This window comes from Zalophus californianus, chromosome 9 (assembly GCF_009762305.2).
Source record: "Zalophus californianus isolate mZalCal1 chromosome 9, mZalCal1.pri.v2, whole genome shotgun sequence".
Taxonomy (NCBI): Eukaryota; Metazoa; Chordata; class Mammalia; order Carnivora; family Otariidae; genus Zalophus; species Zalophus californianus.
This window is the reverse complement of record NC_045603.1, coordinates 7,598,710-7,616,375: the sequence shown is the minus strand read 5'-3', so window position 1 is coordinate 7,616,375 and position 17,666 is coordinate 7,598,710. Positions and strand designations below refer to the sequence as shown.

Genomic DNA, 17,666 nt, shown 5'->3' with positions numbered 1-17,666 from the left:
CAGACTGTCTGGACCAGTTCGCTGTCCTTCCGGCAGGATCTTAAGGACATGTCGCTTCTGGACTTGAAGGCCTCAGTTAGCTCTCCCCTGGCCAGTGTAGATGAAGTCCAAATTCTGTGAGGCTTACACATCCCCCGTCTGCCCTAACCACTCCCCAAATACCAAGAATCCGGACTCCTTTGCACACTCCTTTGAACTTGATCAAGCAACACCCGGATCTTGGGAAGCCCTTCCCTAGAGGGCTCCCCTCTGGGGTCCAGCACAGAGCAGTCAGTGGTGATCATCTGCTCATCGGCTCCCTTGTCCTTGTGCACCTCCAGCCCAGCAGAAGGATGGGGCAGGGCAGACAGAGAGTGTGCGTGCAGGGGAGAGAAAGAAAAACCGTTTCCACCACGAGGAGATGGCAGGGTTCCAGGTTGTGAGCCTGCCGCCCTCCCAAATCCCTGGTCCCCAGGGGTTTTTTGTTTTTGTTTTAAAGTAGGTTCCATGGGCGCCTGGGCGGCTCAGTCATTAAGTGTCTGCCTTCAGCTCAGGTCATGATCCCAGGGTCCTGGGATCGAGCCCCGCATCGGGCTCCCTGCTCTGCAGGAAGCCTGCTTCTCCCTCTCCCACTCCCCCTGCTTGTGTTCCCTCTCTCGCTGTGTCTCTCTCTCTCTCTCTCTCTGTCAGATAAATAAATAAATAATCTTAAATAAATAAATAAAGTAGGTTCCACACCCAATATGGGGTTTGGACTCACAGCCCGGAGATCAGGAGTCGCCTGCTCTACCGACTGAGCCAACCAGGCACCACTGGTCCCCAGGGGTTTTATTTATTATTTCACTTAATCCCCACAACAACCCACTGTTCTCTGTTTATGGGACAGACAGCTGAGGAATAACAGGGAATCCCAGCCCAAGTCTGCTGGATTCCAAGGCCCAGGCCCTTAACCAATGGTATTTTCCTGGTGAATAATGAGAATAAAAGCCCTTGTGTTTATTTAGAGGCTTGTATTCATCTACAAAGCCCTTCGTCCTACTGCTCAGCCTGCCTGACCCACATAAGGCGGCTCTGTGGGGTGGTAAGGTGGGATGACCGCATGCTCTGGAGATGGAAAAGGCAGGTGCTCCCCCCAACACAGGTAGAGAGCGAAGAAGGGACCTGGCCCGGGAAGGGCTTTCCCCAGCTCGGCCACTCGGCCCCTCCCGAGTCCTGAGTAGCAGGCCACCACCCGTCACGGTGGCGATGAGCCTGAGTCCCTCCCGCGCAGCGGAGGTCCCGGGGACTGTGGGCTGCCGTCCCGCCTGGCAGAACGTGTGTCCTGTTGCCTCTTTGCAGACATGATTAACAAGCAGGACTGTAAGTACGGGGATAACTGCACCTTCGCCTACCATCAGGAGGAGATCGACGTGTGGACAGAGGAGCGGAAGGGCACCCTCAACCGCGACCTGCTCTTTGACCCGCTGGGGGGCGTCAAGCGCGGCAGCCTCACCATCGCCAAGCTCCTTAAGGAGCACCAGGGCATCTTCACTTTCCTCTGTGAGGTACCCGCGCACCCGCCCCGCTCTCCTGCCACCTCCACAGTCGATGGCACAGATGGGGCTGGGGGAGGGGCTCCCTGGCGTGCCCCATTATCAAATGTCAGTCCTGGCACCTGGGGGTTTGGGAGGCCTGACTAGAATCACTAGGTCCTTGGACTGCCAGAAAGGCCCATAGGACCCTATCTTGCTAAAGAAAAGAAAGAGAGAGAATCATACCTACCCTTTCCAGATGGCCATCAGAGGCCAGGCTCGGCGCCAGGCGCTGGAGGTACTCATCCTCCCTGCACCTCCTTGTCTAGCTGTGTGGGCTCCGGTGCCTATTACGCCTTCCTGCCCACTTCCCTGCCTGTATCCAGGCCGTCCTCTCTCCCTGGAGCGCCCTCCCTGTGTTTCTGCATCTTGGACCCTCTGAGGCTCAGCTTGGATCCCAGCAGCTCCACCAAGTTGTCGTTAATTCCTTTCCTGGAGCTGCCACAGCAGACCCTGCTGGCCGCCTGCTTCCCTGCCTGGTCAGAGCATGATGAGGGCAGTGACAGTGTCGGGCCCATCTCCGTGGAGCTGGAGCTCTGGATCCGGGTTGCTGGCAGGGTTGGTGCGGCTCAGCCCGGACATGACCCAGTGCACAGCCAGCGGCTGCGTGAACTTTACAAAGCACTTGCAGTTCTTTTTTTTTTTTTTTTTAAAGATTTTATTTATTTATTGGACAGAGAGAGACAGTGAGAGCAGGAACACAAGCAGGGGGAGTGGGAGAGGGAGAAGCAGGCTTCCCGCTGAGCAGGGAGCCCGATGTGGGACTCGATCCCAGGGCCCTGGGATCGTGACCTGAGCCGAAGGCAGTCGCTTAACGACTGAGCCACCCAGGCGCCCGAAGCACTTGCAGTTCTGTCATGTCCTTTCTGAGCTTCCCAGTGAGCCTGTGGGACAGCAGGCATGGTCACTCCAGTTTCCAGAGGCTTGGAGTTACCCCCTGCCCCAGGCATCTGGAACAGAGAGAGCCATAGCCCAGGTTATCTGGGAACTAGAGCCAGAGAGTGGGGGCCACGGAGCCCAGGGTGCCCTTTTGCACTCCCCTGACTCAGAGCAGGGCTGGCAGGGACCCAGTCTGCCCCTCCCCGGGTGGTCATGCTGGGTCCCAGCCCATCCCCTCCCTGGGCAGATCTGCTTTGACAGTAAGCCCCGGATCATCAGCAAAGGCACCAAGGACTCCCCGTCTGTCTGCTCCAACCTGGCTGCCAAGCACAGCTTTTACAACAACAAGTGAGTAGGACCCACGGCCTGGGCCTGGGAGCGGGGGCGCAGGGAGAGCTGGGGTGGTTCAGATCCCTGGGGAGCAACTGAAGCCAGGGGGGTGGACCTAGGGTGTCAAGGCGAGGGGCAGAATTTAGGGCTCAGATCCAGCATCTACCGGAAAGACTGGAACCACATTTATTGAGATCTGTATTCCAAGCATCCTCTCGGGTATCTTAACGATCTCCACAGTCCTGTAAGGGGGGAGTTACAGTCTCTGTTGTACTGATGAGGCTTGGAAGTAGCTCACTCAACAGGCACGTGGGAGGCCACGTCCGCGACTCCCATCTGGTGCCCCGCCACTGTCATGACATTGAGTGGGAGGGCTTGGGTCAGGCCTGGCACCCACCTTTGCCCCTCTGACTGCCCTTGGCTCCGCCCCCACAGGGATGATAGAGCCCAGGCCCTGAGACAAACCTGGGTCCACATCCCAGCCTGGTCAATGCCTGTTTTATGTCCTGTGGCCCTTGCGTTCCCTGTCTGTGAAGTTGATGATGATCCCAGTCTCCTAGGGTTGCTGTGAGCATCATTAAAATCCTGTCTCACCAATCTAATGTATTTGACTTGTGTTTTATCTTAACCACCACACCATTCCTTCTGTAGCTCAGGAGAGCACCCCTTCCCCCAGTGGCTCAAAATATGCTATCACCTTTGTGCTCTCCCTGCAGTTCTGTGGGTTCCATATTTTCCTCAGTCCCCTCCAAATCTAGCTGGATTGCAGAATTATGGTTTTGTGTTTTTTAAAGATTGATTTATTTGAGAGAGAGAGGGAGGGAGGGAGCATGAGCGGGAAGGACAGAGGGTGAGAGAATCTCAAGCAGACTCCACGCTGAGCGCGGAGCCCCACGCAGGGCTCGATCCCACCACCCCGAGATCACAACCTGCAGAGTTAAGTTTATGATTATGAAATACAAACTAAAGAACAACAACAAAAAATAATAAAATAAAATTGCTGTCCCAGAGGAGATGCTCGATTGCTGTTTCTCCTGATGCAGGAGCAGCTCTGGAGCGTGAAGCTGGGGAACCTGCCCTTCTCACGCCCAGGGCACTCCCTTCTCCCAGCCTCCTAGCAGGTGGGATCTGTGCCCTCCTGCTGGCAGCGCCCCCTTGAAGCTGGCCCTGGATTGAGGCCAGGGGAGGAGCATAGAGCTGGGACGACCTGAGTGCCCGACCCCCACTTCTTGCCTACTGTGCTGTCCTTGTCTAGAAGCGTTTTAATAGGGCAGGAAGACCCAGGGCGAAGCCCCTCCCCTCAGGCTTGCGCAGCGCGGGGGGGGGGGGGGGGGGGGGGGGAGAGCAGCCCCTCCCCAGCGGGAATGGGGGGAGCGGCGCGGGGGCTGCCGCCTGCATCGCGCACCCCGCCCTCTGCCCGCCAGGTGCCTGGTGCACATCGTCCGCTCCACCTCCCTCAAGTACTCCAAGATCCGCCAGTTCCAGGAGCATTTCCAGTTCGACGTGTGCCGCCACGAGGTGCGTTACGGCTGCCTACGGGAAGACAGCTGCCACTTCGCCCACAGCTTCATCGAGCTCAAAGTCTGGCTGCTGCAGCAGTACTCAGGTGAGGGGGCGGTGCGGAACTGGCTGAGGGTAGCTGGGCCAGCCCCTCGCAGGTGGCAGAGGGAGTTCAGAAGGGGCGGTTACAGGGTGGGGGGGGGGGCGCTCTGCAGGAGCCCGTGCCCCCGCGGAGACTTCACAGAGGAAGGACACAGGCTCTGCTCTCAGGGAGCTTCCAGGCTTGAAAGGTCCTAGGTTTATCCGTAGCCAGGCAATGCCAGGGGAACACACGTGGGAAGGGAGAGGAGGCAGAGCCGGGCTGCCTGGTTGGTCCCCAGCAGGTCACTTCCCCTCCCTGAGCCTCCATTTGCCCACCTGTGAATTGGTGATCATAATCTCCACCATCAGGGCATCTGGGGGGCTCAGTCGGTTAAGCGTCTGCCTTCAGCTCAGGTCATGAGCCCAGGGTCCGGGGATCCAGTCCCCCGTCCGTCCGGGCCCTGCTCAGCAGGGAGTCTGCTTCTCCCTCTGCCCCTCCTCCCTGCTCGTTCTCTCTCTCTCTAGCTCTCAAAAATAAATTTTAAAAATCTTAAAAAAAAAATAATCTCCCCCTCAGAGCTGAGGAGATTAAAAGATACTCACTTACTCGTTCATCTAATGGGGTGATGAGTACACCTGCTGTGTGTCAGGGGCCCGAGCAAGAACTGCTCGAGGTCCTTGCTCTCCAAGAACATCTGAGATCTTTAAGTAAGGACAAGGCAGACAGCGTAACAAGGGGGTAGTAAATCCTGCATCCCATCTGTTCTAGGACGCACGTTTCCCCCACTGCGTGTCGTACTGTAATTTAGCAGCGTTGTTTGGGATGTAACATAAAATAATGGTGCATCTAACAATCGATGTCTTCTTAGAGTTGATGAAATAGGGTTATGTAATTTCAGACGTGCTCAGTGCTGACAGGAAAGTAAGGCAGAGCAATAGGTTGGGGAGGGACTCAGGCTGGGGCGTTTGGGATAAGATGGTCAGGGAGGGCCTCTGTGAGGGGGTGGCGTTTGAGCAAGGAAGGATAGGGCGAGCATGCCAGGCAGAGGGAAGAGCAAGGCTGGAGGCCCTGAGGCAGGAGCAAGCTTGGTACAGAAACGCTGTCCCTGAAAGCAGAGCAGCTTAGTGCATGGCGGGAAGAGGGCCTGAGAGGTTGGTAGGGACCCGACTGTGTAGAAGTCTCTAGGTCGTTCTTAGAGTCGGGACTGTTCTAAATATGATGTGCAGGGTCTGGAGGGATTAAGTGGGTGGAGGTATATGATCTGATCAATGTTTTTTAAAAGTCACTCTGGCTACTGGGTGGAGAGTAGAGGGGTGAGGACAGACAGAGGGGGACCAGAGAAGGTGTGGCTCAGGCCAGGGCGACAGTGGCAGGGGTGCAAGGAGTGATCAGATTCTGGGGATATGTTGATGGACCAGGTATGAAGTATGAGACAAAGGATGGCATCAAGGTCACCTGCAAGGTTTTTGAGCAGAGTAACTGGAAGTATAGGGTTGCTGTGTTCTCAGAAGGGGAGGCTGTAGGAGGAGCAGGTTTGGGGGGCATCCCATCAGGGCTCACTGTGGGATGTGGGGAGTTTGAGCTGCCTCTTGGACTTCAAGTGAAGATGTTGAACAGGCAACCCGATGTGGAAGTCTGGAAGTCACAGGTGAGGTCTGGGCTGGTGATCTGTATTTGGGAATCCTTAGCAAAAAAATGAGTGTCAAGCATAGTGCCTGGCCCAGAGTAAGCCCCCAGTGACAAGTGGTCACGTAGAACAGTATCCATAGGACAAGGTCAAAAGGGAATCAGTCTGGGAAAGGGGCTGGAGGAGATGGGAGAGGCTCCAAGCTGTACCTCAGAGGGTGGGTTCCACCGTCAGCAGTCAGACTGGGAAGGTCTGGGCCACCAGGTTCTGCCCCTTTGCTAACCTGCAGTGAAGAGCATTGGGCCTTCAGTGAGCTAGTGAGCCAGGCTGGGCCAGGCCCGGAGCCCTAAGAACAGTGGGCCCGGGACTGCCAAGCAGCATTCAGGCCTGAGACCCCACTGAAAGAGGTGGGGGTTAAGGAAGGGTGCTGAGCAGCTGGGGGGACCCTGGCATGAGGCAGGGGAGTCACCGTGCCATGCTGCAGGGCCAACACCTTTCTTCTGCATTTCCCCACTCTTGGCTGCATTTGATTCTCCTACTCCCTGTGAGGGCTTGGAGCAAGTCCTGCATTCCCAATTGCAGATGAACAAAGAGACCCAAAGAGGACCCAGCTTTCCCTGCTCCCCATGTCTTTCTGTGGCAGGGCCCGGCTGGGGAATGGGGCTCCTTCCCCTGGGCCTGCGTGGCACCTTGCAGATCCCCTGCCTGTGCCCTCGCTGAGCTCCTTCAAGGACGCCTGTGTCTGGTCCCGCCCTCCACAGGCATGACCCACGAAGACATCGTCCAGGAATCCAAGAAGTACTGGCAGCAGATGGAGGCCCATGCAGGGAAGGCCAGCAGCGGCTTGGTGAGGCCCTGGATTGGCGTTGGGGGTGGGACCAGGTCCCCGAGGGCCATTCCCCATCCCTTTAATGGAACCTAATTTCAGACTTACCAGAAAATTATCAGAACAGTACAAAGAATTCGTGTATACCTGTTTCTGGATTCCCCGGATAGTAACCATTTTACCACGTTCCACACTTGCTTCATCCTGTGTGTGTCTGTGTGTGTGTGTGTGTGTGTGTGGACGTCCACACATAGACATTTATATGCAATTATATACATAGCTTCTTCTGAACCATTTGAGAGTAAGTTGTAGACATGATGCCATATCACCCCTGAATACTTTGCTGTCTCTTTCCTAAAAATAAGGACTCTGTCTTACATAATAACCACAGGACAGTTATCAGCACCACAGAGCAAACTTTGGGGTAATTTTTCAGATTATGGGGTCCTATTACTTAGATTTTGTGAATCATCCCCAAATCCCAGGTGACGCTGCATTCATTTGTTGTGTCTGTCTACTCTCTCTCTTTCTTTTTTAAGATTTTATTTATTTATTTGAGAAAGAGAAAGGGACAGAGAGAGGACAGGTGGGGAGGGGGCAGAGGCAGAGGGAGAAGCAGGCTCCCCGCGGAGCAGGGGGCCCGATGTGGGGCTCGATCCCAGGACCCCGGGATCATGACCCAAGCCGAAGGCCGATGCTTAATGGACTAAGCCACCCGGGCGCCCCTATCTAGTCTCTTTTAATCTAGAGCAGTCCCCCAGTCTTGTCTTGCATGACATTGATGGTTTTGAAAAGCAGCTGTCTCGTGAAAGGCCCATCCATTTGGGATTGTCTGATGGTTCCTCAAATCGCAGAGGTGATACTATGTTCTCCGTTCACTCATCAGGACGCACGTCATCTCAAGGTGTCCCTTTACTGGTGATCACGTGGTTAGAGGCGCCCACACTGTAAAGGTTTCTCTACTGTGAAGTTATGTTTGTCTCCCTTTGTAATGAAGTATCTTCCAGGGAGGGTCCTTGGGACCGTGTGAATATCCTGGTATTCCTTCCCACTGGTCGTATCGTCTCCCATCCGCCCCAATCCTCACCCTGCTCCTGAAGAAGTGAGCTGTGGCACTGTGGCATTTGCAGATGGGGAAACTGAGTCTCAGACATGCCTGAGACTAAGCCAGGGGCACACTTAGTGGAGTAAATGCCTGGTTCTCTGACATCTTGTCCAGAGCTCGCTCTGCTCCCCCACCACCCGGCCCCATCCCTGCCACCCCTGAGGATTGCTCCCCCATAAAATGGGAATCATAATCCTGCCTGCCATCTCCCAGGGAGGGCGTGAGGGTCACAGAAGCTGACCAGGCTGCAGCTTGCCGAGTCTCTGCTCTGCACTGGGCCCCGTGCCTTCCCCCGTCCTCATACCCTCTTCCCGGAGAGGGAGGGACCATTGTAGACCAGGGTTGACGGTGGGGACAGAGGGGTGCCTCAGGCCTAAGAGATAGTGTGAGGTCAGACCTCTGTGCCATCCACACGTGAGGGGTGGCACCCTCCCCAGGCCAGGACCACCCACTGGTCGCTTTGGGAGAAGGCTGGGCCCCTGGCCCCTGCTGAAGCCAGCGTGGGGCTGGGAGTGAGCCAGGGAGCAGGGCAGGCTGTCCCACAGGGCTGCCTGGTCCCCTTGGGACTTCCCCCTCTCTCTCCCTAGCCTGTCTTTCTGCTCCTTTCTCTTTCCCTCCCCCCTTCCTGGTTGTCTCCCTCCCCTGTCCCTTCCTGTGCTACCCTCCTCTCTCTCCCCCCTCTCTGCCATGTGGTTGGTTTTTTGTTCCTGGCCAGGATCCCAGCTGGAACGCAGTGAGGGGCTTGGGTTGGACCTGCAGTGTTACCTTCTAAAAGAACTCTTGAGTCCTCACCACCTCCTCCCCTTCTTCCTCCTCAGGGCTGCTCCCAGGGTCCCCAGGTGCCACGACAGGCTTCCACCCCCTCTTCCTGCCAGGGGCTCCACCCGGCCCACCCAAGACGCCACCCTTGGGCCTGGCTCGGAAACAGGGCTTCTGTGCCAGGCCTGGCTGTGACCAGGGCATGAAGCGTCTTGCTTGCTCGCCATCAGAGGGCGGGTCGGCAGCACTGGGAGGCCGAGGGTGAGGTGCCAGGCTAGAAGCTGCTCGGGCTCAGTGCCCACGGCTCCGCAGCTGTGCCATCCCACAGACGAGCATTGGTCTCTCCAGACTCCTGTCCTCGGGCCACTTAGCCGGGGCTGGATAAGTAACCTCTCTGAGCCTCTGCTTCTATCGGTCTAGTGGGAATGAACCCCCCGCCCCCACCCCCACCCCCCAGGGCTGCAGCAAGGACTTGGTGAGGCTGTACAGATGTGAAAAGGGAAGTTCAGTGAACTGGCATGGCTCTTCATTAGAGCTGTCTCCACTTACCTCACCTGTGAAATGGGTCCCCTCGGGCTTCTGTGAGAACCTGGTGGAACACCTGGAAATCAGGAGCGATGTGGAGAACCTCCTGCCCGCTCTTAGCACAGGCCGTGCCCCAGTTACAAAGGTCTGCTTTTACCTTGTCCCTGAGGTAACATGGGGGTGGGGTCATCCTGGGGCCGAGCCAGGCTGCGAGTCGTCCAGCACCAGGCCAGGGGTCAGTGAACACATGTGGACAGAACCCCTTCCTGCTCAAGGACGGGCCCTGGGCTAGGTAGTGCCAGGCACACAGGGTGCTCCCTTGGTAGGGGACATGTACCCTCCTCCAGCCTGGAGGAGAGAGAGCTGCCTGGAGGGGTGACCCCCACATCTGAGGCTCCAGGGAGGACAGGGAGGCTCTAGGTAACAGGAAGAGTCAGTAGGTTAGCCAGCATAACTGGGTGAGGGTCATGAAAGTGGCAGAAAACAAGGTTGCATGGGCATTTTTCCCACCTTTCACCCTCCACCCCATCCCAGGGGTGAGGAGAGCAAGCCCTCCTGCCTGCAAAGGAAAGACTAGAGCAGAGGATGGGGGATCAACCTGGTGGGGCCTTAGGGGATCCAGGGCTGCCCAGAAGTCGGTGCCACTCCCCAGGGCAGGCTCCTGTGCAAGTGGCTTCCCACCTGGGCCCTGCTGTCCACCAGGCCCAGGCCTCATAACGAGCTGAGCTGATCAACATGACGGAGTTCAGGTACTATGGGAGCTCCTAGGATGGGCAGCTACCACTTAGGAGAGCTCCAGGGAAGGGTTCCTAAAGGAGGTGATGCTCGAGCTGAGTCTTGAAAGTTTCCAGAATCAGCCTGACGAAGTACAGAGGAAGGGCATTGCAGGCAGAGGGACAGCATATGCAAAAGCATGCCATGCTCAGGGAAATGGAAGCAGTTCCAAAGAGCAGACCCGTGGGGACTCGCCAGACAAGGCAGAGAGTAGTCGATCGGGAATCAGGGCCCCCTCCCAGGCCTGGCTCCCACACTGAGAGGCTGGGGGGCCTAGCGTGGGGAGGTTACTTCCCTCTGGCAAGTGGTAATGGTCTGGCTCTTTCTGAGGCTCTGGGTGGGCCCTCACACTCCTGGAGGGGCCACCTGCGTGACAGACCCCAGGCCTCAGCCCTGATGCGTTTGGATTCACCAGCCCCTTTCCCCAACAGGGCGCCCCTCGGACACATGGGCCCAGCACCTTCGACCTGCAGATGAAGTTTGTGTGTGGCCAGTGCTGGAGGAACGGGCAAGTGGTAGAGCCTGACAAAGACCTCAAGTACTGCAGCGCCAAGGCCCGGCACTGGTGAGCCAGGCGCCAGGCGGGGGTGGGGGGGGTGGGGGGGTGGGGGGGTGGGGCCCACCCGAGCCACACGAGTAAGGAGGCCGGGCCTCTTCCCCATGCCTCTCCCCAACAAACCCCCCTCTGTCCTACAGCTGGACCAAGGAGCGGCGGGTCCTTCTGGTGATGTCAAAGGCCAAGAGGAAATGGGTGTCCGTGAGGCCCCTGCCTTCCATTCGCAATTTCCCACAGCAATACGATGTGAGCGCCGGGAATGGGGTTTAGGGTGGCGGTGGGAGCTCAGATGTGAGGGCTGAGGGGCCCTAGGGGGGCTTGCCTGCCGGCTGGGGCCATGACAATCTCCAGTGGGACTCAGCTGGCTCTCCCCACACCCACCCTGCAGCTCTGCATCCATGCGCAGAATGGCCGCAAGTGCCAGTACGTGGGGAACTGCTCCTTCGCACACAGCCCGGAGGAGAGGGACATGTGGACGTTCATGAAGGAGAACAAGAGTGAGTGCAGGAGTGGCCCAGCACCCCCGCACTGCCAGACACCGCCCCCACCATTAGAAGGCCCAAGAGCACCTGCTCGCTCTCCCTTTGCCGCCCCAGACGGTACCCTCTCAGCGTCTTCTGTCGTTGACCCGGCAGCCGGACAGCAAGGCCTGGGGTGGCCCCAGCTCCCATGTCCGGGGGCGGGGGGCAGGGGGCAGGACGGAGGGAGGATCCCCTCCCACCGAGCACCCTGTCCTCTCCTCTCCACCAGTCCTGGATATGCAGCAGACCTATGACATGTGGCTGAAGAAACACAACCCAGGGAAGCCAGGGGAAGGGACCCCAATCAGTTCTCGGGAAGGGGAGAAGCAGATCCAGATGCCCACGGACTACGCCGACATCATGGTAACGGCCTCGCACACGCTCGGGCCCGGGTGTGAGGCTGATCTGGGAGGGTGTGCGGAGGGCCCGGCCTCCCCGGGGAACAGTGGGGGCCGAGGTGCACGGACTGGGCACCCATGGCGGCTCTGTCCCCAGATGGGCTACCACTGCTGGCTCTGCGGCAAAAACAGCAACAGCAAGAAGCAGTGGCAGCAGCACATCCAGTCCGAGAAGCACAAGGAGAAGGTCTTCACGTCTGACAGCGATGCCAGTGGCTGGGCCTACCGCTTCCCCATGGGCGAGTTCCGGCTCTGCGACAGGTGCTCCCGGGCCGGCCAGGGCCGTGGGGTGGGCTCGGCGGGCAGCGGGGTGGGCCTGAGATGAGCCTGTGGCCAGCCCTGGCTCCCCTTTGGCCCGGAGATAACATGCGGGGATGGGGGTGGGGGTTGTCCTAAAGCAGCTGCTTCTGGATGCCAGGAGCCTGGGGGCGGGCGGGCTCAGAACTGCGGACCCACTGGCAGCCCTGGGGCAGATGCTAGAGGAGGCTGGGACAGGCCCCCTTTCACCAGGACCGAGGGAGAGGCTTGTCTTGGGGGAGGTTAAGCAGCCGGCCCAAGGTCCGCAGCCCATGGTGGAAAGGGCGTGGGGCTTGGGCAGTGAGCCTCCTGCTGCCCACAGGCTCCAGAAGGGCAAGGCCTGCCCAGATGGGGACAAGTGCCGCTGCGCTCACGGGCAGGAGGAGCTCACCGAGTGGCTGGACCGGCGCGAGGTGCTGAAGCAGAAGCTGGCCAAGGCCCGCAAGGATATGCTTCTGTGCCCACGGGACGACGACTTTGGCAAATACAACTTCCTGCTGCAAGAGGATGGGAACACCGCTGGTGCCGCCCCGGAAGCCCCTGTGGCCGCCGCTGTCACCGGGGAGTAGGGCCAGCTCTGGGCCTCGGGTGAAGTCCTCGGGTTAGGGGGCAGGGGTGGGGACAGAGGGCCTGATAGGAGGGCCAGGGCAGGCCAGGGGCTGGGGGTGGGGGGCCGCCCTCCTCAGGCAGCCCCCGGCCCCCTGGGGCCCCACCCGTCCTCTCTGCGCCCACCACCTGTGTGCATACCCAGGTGCCACGTGCTGCAGCCCGAAGCGGTCCCAGGATCCTCATCTTGCTGGAACCCCGGGCAGCTACCCCCCACCCCACCCCACCCCCGGCTCTCCTGGTTGGGGAGGGAGGGGCCTGGCCAACCCCTCCAGCTTCAGCCTACAGCTTTAACTTCCGTCTGGTCCTAAAGGGGGCCCAAAGCTCAGGGCTGGGGAGCCTGGGGTCCCCACTTGAATCTGCAGCGGGAGGGTCCTCCCTGCCCCACCCTCACCCCACCCCCACCTCCCCCAGGGGGCAGATCAGGACATAACAGAGGGCTGGAGGCCCCAATGAGCTTTAAAACACAGCCCCAGGATGGAGCTGGGAACACACTCCTGGTCGCTTGCCCTCTGGGGCCTCAGTTTCCCCTCCGGTTGGAAGAGTGGGAGGGGCTGGGCTAGATGATCTCTGGAGCCTCTCCGGTCAGGCCGCCGGCCTAGCCCTCTTCCCTGTGGGCCACCGAATGTAGACTGTAGGTGCTCAGAGTCCTTGGAGAGGGCTCAGCCCAAACGCCCTTATTACAGAGAGGGAGACGAAGGCCTGGACGGGATGGGTGATCTGCCAGGGTCTCCAGCCCAAGGCACAAGGTAGGGCCAGGAGGCAAACTAGTCAAAAGGCTAAGGGCCAGTTGTCTGCTGGAGCCTCCGGGCTCTTGGCAGGAATAGGACAGTCTCTGAATCGGTGTGGCATTGGGGCCCCCGGCCGTGCCCCCTGTGGGCTGAGGAAGGGAGGCTCAGGCTCACGTCAGCACCCTGTAGCGGGGCTGTCCCCTCCCGAGGATGGTTGCAGGGAGTGTAGCGGCATGTTACTTCCCACGCCCACTAGGGGTGGTGGTGATGGGCAGGGCGCCCCTGGGCTCAGCTTCTGTAGGATGAACTGGAAGGAAGGGGAAGGGTGGGAGTCAGGGAATGCGGAGGGGAGGGAGATGACCCTGGGCACCAGGGGCCACTCCAGGATCGGACGCAGCACGGCCCTCTCCCCCTTCTCCCCAGACCCAGACGTACAGTTGCCCCTGTCTGGCCTAACCCTCCCTGATTCCCGGCCCTACCAGCTGCCTGGGACCTCAGCCGACCCCCAGCACCTGCCCCCAGCCACCAAGCCCTGCCCCATCCCTCTCGTCTGACCTGTCTGCGTGCACCCCCTTCTCTCCATCCCACCCCCTGTGGGCAGACCCCGCCTCCCCTGGTTCCCGAGACATTCCAGAATGTCCCACGTGGTTGGCACAGGAGTGGGGCCCCCCCCGGAAGGAACCGGGGACCACAGCTGGAGTCAGGGGTGGGGGTGAGACAGAGAGAATGGAATCCCCCCTCATTTCTCCTCAAGCAAGGATCGATAGTGAGCGATGATGAGATTCTGGGCACCCCGGGCGCAGAGAACCCTGTTCCTCCTGCCGTCACTGCCCAGCCTTCCCCAGTAATCGTGGCATGCACCCTTTCCTCCCCCTGCCCCTCCCCCAGCAGGCTGGCACCTGGTGCCGGCGGCATGACTGGAGGGGAGGAGAGACCACACCCAAGGTGGGGGCCGTGGCTGTGAACGTGGATGACACTTGTTTTCCCTGATCCGTGGTGTTGCGGTCTGTCGTCACCAGCCTCGTTTTTAGTGTGTATATATGTCGCCCCCGTGATGCATATATACACAGGTATTAAATATATCGCTCTATATAATATTATATATGTGTGTGGTATCCAAGGAATCATTTCTAATGAGGGCTAAAGATAAAGAATTTGGCCAGAAAATGCAGCCATCCTGGTGTAATTAAGAGGGATTTTTCAGATACAGGGACTTGGAGCTGTGGGTTGGAGGGGGTTTGGCAGTAGGGGCGGGAGCGGCCCTGCCTGGGCCCAGTTTCCAGAGCACTCCGGCCTCACTGGGAGCAGTGGTGCTCCCGGAAAGGAAATGATTGGTGTTTGTCTCCCCCCCCCCCCAGAAGAATAGGATTAGAGTCCAGATTTTTCTTCTTCAACTTGTTATCCATCCAGGGGCCGTTGGGATCTGGGGCTCCCTGGCCTGGCCAGAGCTGGATCGCCCACAGGGTTGGGCAGAGAGCAAGAGGCAGGGGGTGGGGTTACAGGAGTCCACTTTGAACGATGAGCGTGATTACTTCAGTCGTGACCCCGACTGGGAGGCTTGGAGAGTTGGATCAGGGGCCCGTGCCCCCTGCCAGCTGGCAGAGACTAGGCTTCGAACACGGCGGGGGCAGGTGCCCCCTGATGTGAGTGTCCCTTTCGGGTAGGGGAAAGAGGGATGCTGCATTTCTCAGCTGGGCAGTAATCCGTTTAATGGTCCTTTTAAAATGTCTGTGTATTAAAAATTTAAGAATACCACACTTTAATATTAAATATTCATAAGGTCTAGTATCTTGATAATAATGTAGATGTTTTAATAACAATTTTTGTCCTTCTTAAAATAAAATGAAAGAAACTTGATTCTTTTAGCCTTTGTTCTAGAAAATAAACGTGTGCACTTTGACCTCTTTCCCCAAGGTGTCGCTCCCGTTCCTCCCTGCCTGGCACTTGTGCCTGGGGGCCTGGGCTGCTCCATACCCGGGGCGCAGAGCTGCCTGGCGCTGGGCAGGCCTAAAGGCGAACATTCCGAGGGGTGAGGGGTGGAAGGTCTGTGTCCCTGTGTAAACAGGGCAACCCAGCTGACCCCAGCTCAGGCAGCACCTCGGCTGGCGGGGACAAGCTGTACTGTGTACAAGTGGGCCCAGCAGCACCCTTCACCCTGCTGCCGCCTGCCTGCTCCCAGCCCTCTGCATGGGGCCATCCAGAGGTAGCCACCCCTCCCTGCCTCGATCAAGGGCACCGTCTTGAGTTCCAGAGGGCTGGCTCTGTGCCCTTGCTGGGTGTGGCTTTTCCAGAAAAGTAAGGGGTCATGCCATGCTTTGGTATAGGATTCTGACTACACCCCTGGACTCCTCTGGGCCCAGATTTCTCATCTTTTAAAGGAGAGAGCATATTAGATTGGGGATTCTCGATCGGGGAAGCCCGTATCTGCTGGGGTTAGAGGTGCTTTTCCGAATCTCTTGCATCGTGCACGTTGCAGGTGATGGGGAATCCTGATGGGTGGGGCTATCCGTGTTCAAGAACCAGCTCCCACCAGGCCGCTTTTAGGAACAGGGGTCCAAGGCCTGTGAATTCTCCAAGGACAGAGTCATTTGGGCCAGATATGCATAGGGGCTCAGGTGCTTGACAAATGACCAGATGAGCAAGAGAAACGGCCAACTTGACTGAGCACCTTCTGTGTACCAGGCAGTGGATACAGCGTGTCTGTTCTCTACAACAACCCCACACGTTTGATGTCCACATCTTATAGACGTTCAGCAGAGGTTCCAAGGACCCTCAGAAAGGACACAGTAAAACAAGAACCACTGGGAACTGAGTGATTGGCAAAGGTCCCTTCAGCACTGATGTTCTGGGGTTCTTGGCACCCCTGGCAACACTGTGAAAAACCAAAGCGGCATGGCAAGGTACCATTCCCAAAGGAAAAATGCAGACCCGTCCTCAGGCTGGAGAGATCAGGAACCTGCATCCGGACCTTCCTTGAACTCAGAAAAAATTAAAGAAAGTAAGATAAGCAGGACCTCAATGGACCTGGTGGGCGAAATTCTTAAATTCTCTTCTGGTCCTCCTTTAGCTCAAGTTGCTAAACAGTCACTGAGCACACACTCCATCTCAGGTCCTGGGAACACGGTTACTGAAGAAACGTGGCTTCCCTTGACCCCGCAGTCTGCCAGACCCTACATGGGAGAGTGTAGGAAGGTCGGACAGGCACAGTGGTGGGAGGTACTCCAGGTGCCAGATCCAGGGAGGGCTTCCTGGAGGAGGCGAAACTGGAATAGACTTAGAAAGATTGCTGGATCACTGTCATCGATGTGCCCTTACTGTCCTGCATCTTTCTTTTTCTCTCTGTTGTATTTCGCATGTGCGTCTCCAAGCCCCGATGTAAGCTATGTATTTACGATCAGTGGCTGACACTTCATCCATCAAGGGGCCAGGACTGGTTTGAGCAGCCTCTGGTTCCTGAGCACATGCCCATTTCTGGTCTTCGCTCCTGTGGGTAAGGGCTGCAGTTGAGAGCTCCCCCCCCCCACCCCGCACCACCATGGAGCCCCAGCAGGCTCCTCTTCCCTGCCTCTGGGGGAAGCTGCTGCTAAGGGGACCTGCAGGTGGGTGGGGGGAAGCTCTGCACCTCTCTCGAGAAAGCCCTTGAGGGCTCTGCCAGAAACTGTGTCCACATATACCCCCAATGGGGGAGCCACCTACAGCAGGTGTCAGACCTCTGAGCCTGGAAACCCAAGAAGTGCAGGCAGTCCCAACAGCGCCGCCTTGAGGCCCTTTCCAAAGGTCTCCAGGTTTCTCTGCAGCCTCCCCTCCCTATCTCTCCCCTCTCCAGCAGCTTGACCCAACAACCCGCTGATGTGGCCCCTGTGTGACCATAGGTGACGCTGCCAACTGGACACCCCGGGTGCGGGGAAGGGGAAGGGTGCCACGTGGACTGACTTGCAGTGGCATGAAAATCCCCTAAGGGTAGGGACCTGCCTGGCCGGGTTTGTTACTTAACTTTGAATCCCTCACAAGGTCTAGGCTGGTGTCGGGTATGCAGTAGGCGCTCATTCAGTCTTGGATGCTTAGTACATTTGTACATTGAAAGGGTTCAGTGTACCAATGTATGAAGAGGGGCGCCTGGGTGGCTCAGTCGGTGAAGCGTCTGCCTTCGGCTCAGGTCATGATCCCGGGGTCCTGGGATCGAGCCCCGCATCGGGCTCCCTGATCAATGGAGAGTCCGCTTCTCCCTCTCCCTCTCCTCCTCCCCCTGCTCATGCTCTCTCTCTCGCTCCTTCATTCTCTCAAATAAATAAAATTAAAAAAAAAAGAAAAGAAAAGAAAATGTGCTGCAGAGAGTTCACAGGAATGGGTCTCCGAGGATGAAATGTCATTCGGCAGGTGGGTGTTTTTGAGACATGTAGGGCATTTCCTGTTGCCTCTGGAGTCGTGCTCTGTGGACACCTTCCCACTCCACCTTTGTGGTGAGCCGGTCGAGCACGTGAGGGGGTTCTTGGGCCAAGGAGTGGTTCAGTCAGCCCCAGCCTGCAAATCCCAGCTCAGCTTGAGGCCGCCAGCACACCAGGCCCACCTCACCTTCACCGCCCGGTGTCTCAGAACCAAA

At 58.0% G+C, this 17,666-nt stretch overlaps 1 protein-coding gene across 3 annotated transcripts in view; it reads left to right on the top strand.

Annotated features, from left to right (window-relative positions):
* Positions 1-14,966, top strand: part of ZC3H7B (zinc finger CCCH-type containing 7B) — a 56,726-nt gene extending 41,760 nt beyond the window's left edge. For all 3 annotated transcript variants that reach the window (XM_027593111.2, XM_027593109.2, XM_027593110.2), the window contains exons 14-23: positions 1,318-1,523; positions 2,677-2,777; positions 4,184-4,365; positions 6,730-6,815; positions 10,389-10,522; positions 10,654-10,759; positions 10,902-11,010; positions 11,264-11,397; positions 11,530-11,693; positions 12,052-14,966. In XM_027593111.2, coding sequence (XP_027448912.1) covers positions 1,318-1,523; positions 2,677-2,777; positions 4,184-4,365; positions 6,730-6,815; positions 10,389-10,522; positions 10,654-10,759; positions 10,902-11,010; positions 11,264-11,397; positions 11,530-11,693; positions 12,052-12,298 — 1,469 coding nt within the window. In that variant the 3' untranslated portion in view covers positions 12,299-14,966. The remainder of the gene's footprint in view (positions 1-1,317; positions 1,524-2,676; positions 2,778-4,183; positions 4,366-6,729; positions 6,816-10,388; positions 10,523-10,653; positions 10,760-10,901; positions 11,011-11,263; positions 11,398-11,529; positions 11,694-12,051) is intronic.
* Positions 14,967-17,666: the final 2,700 nt, after the last annotated feature.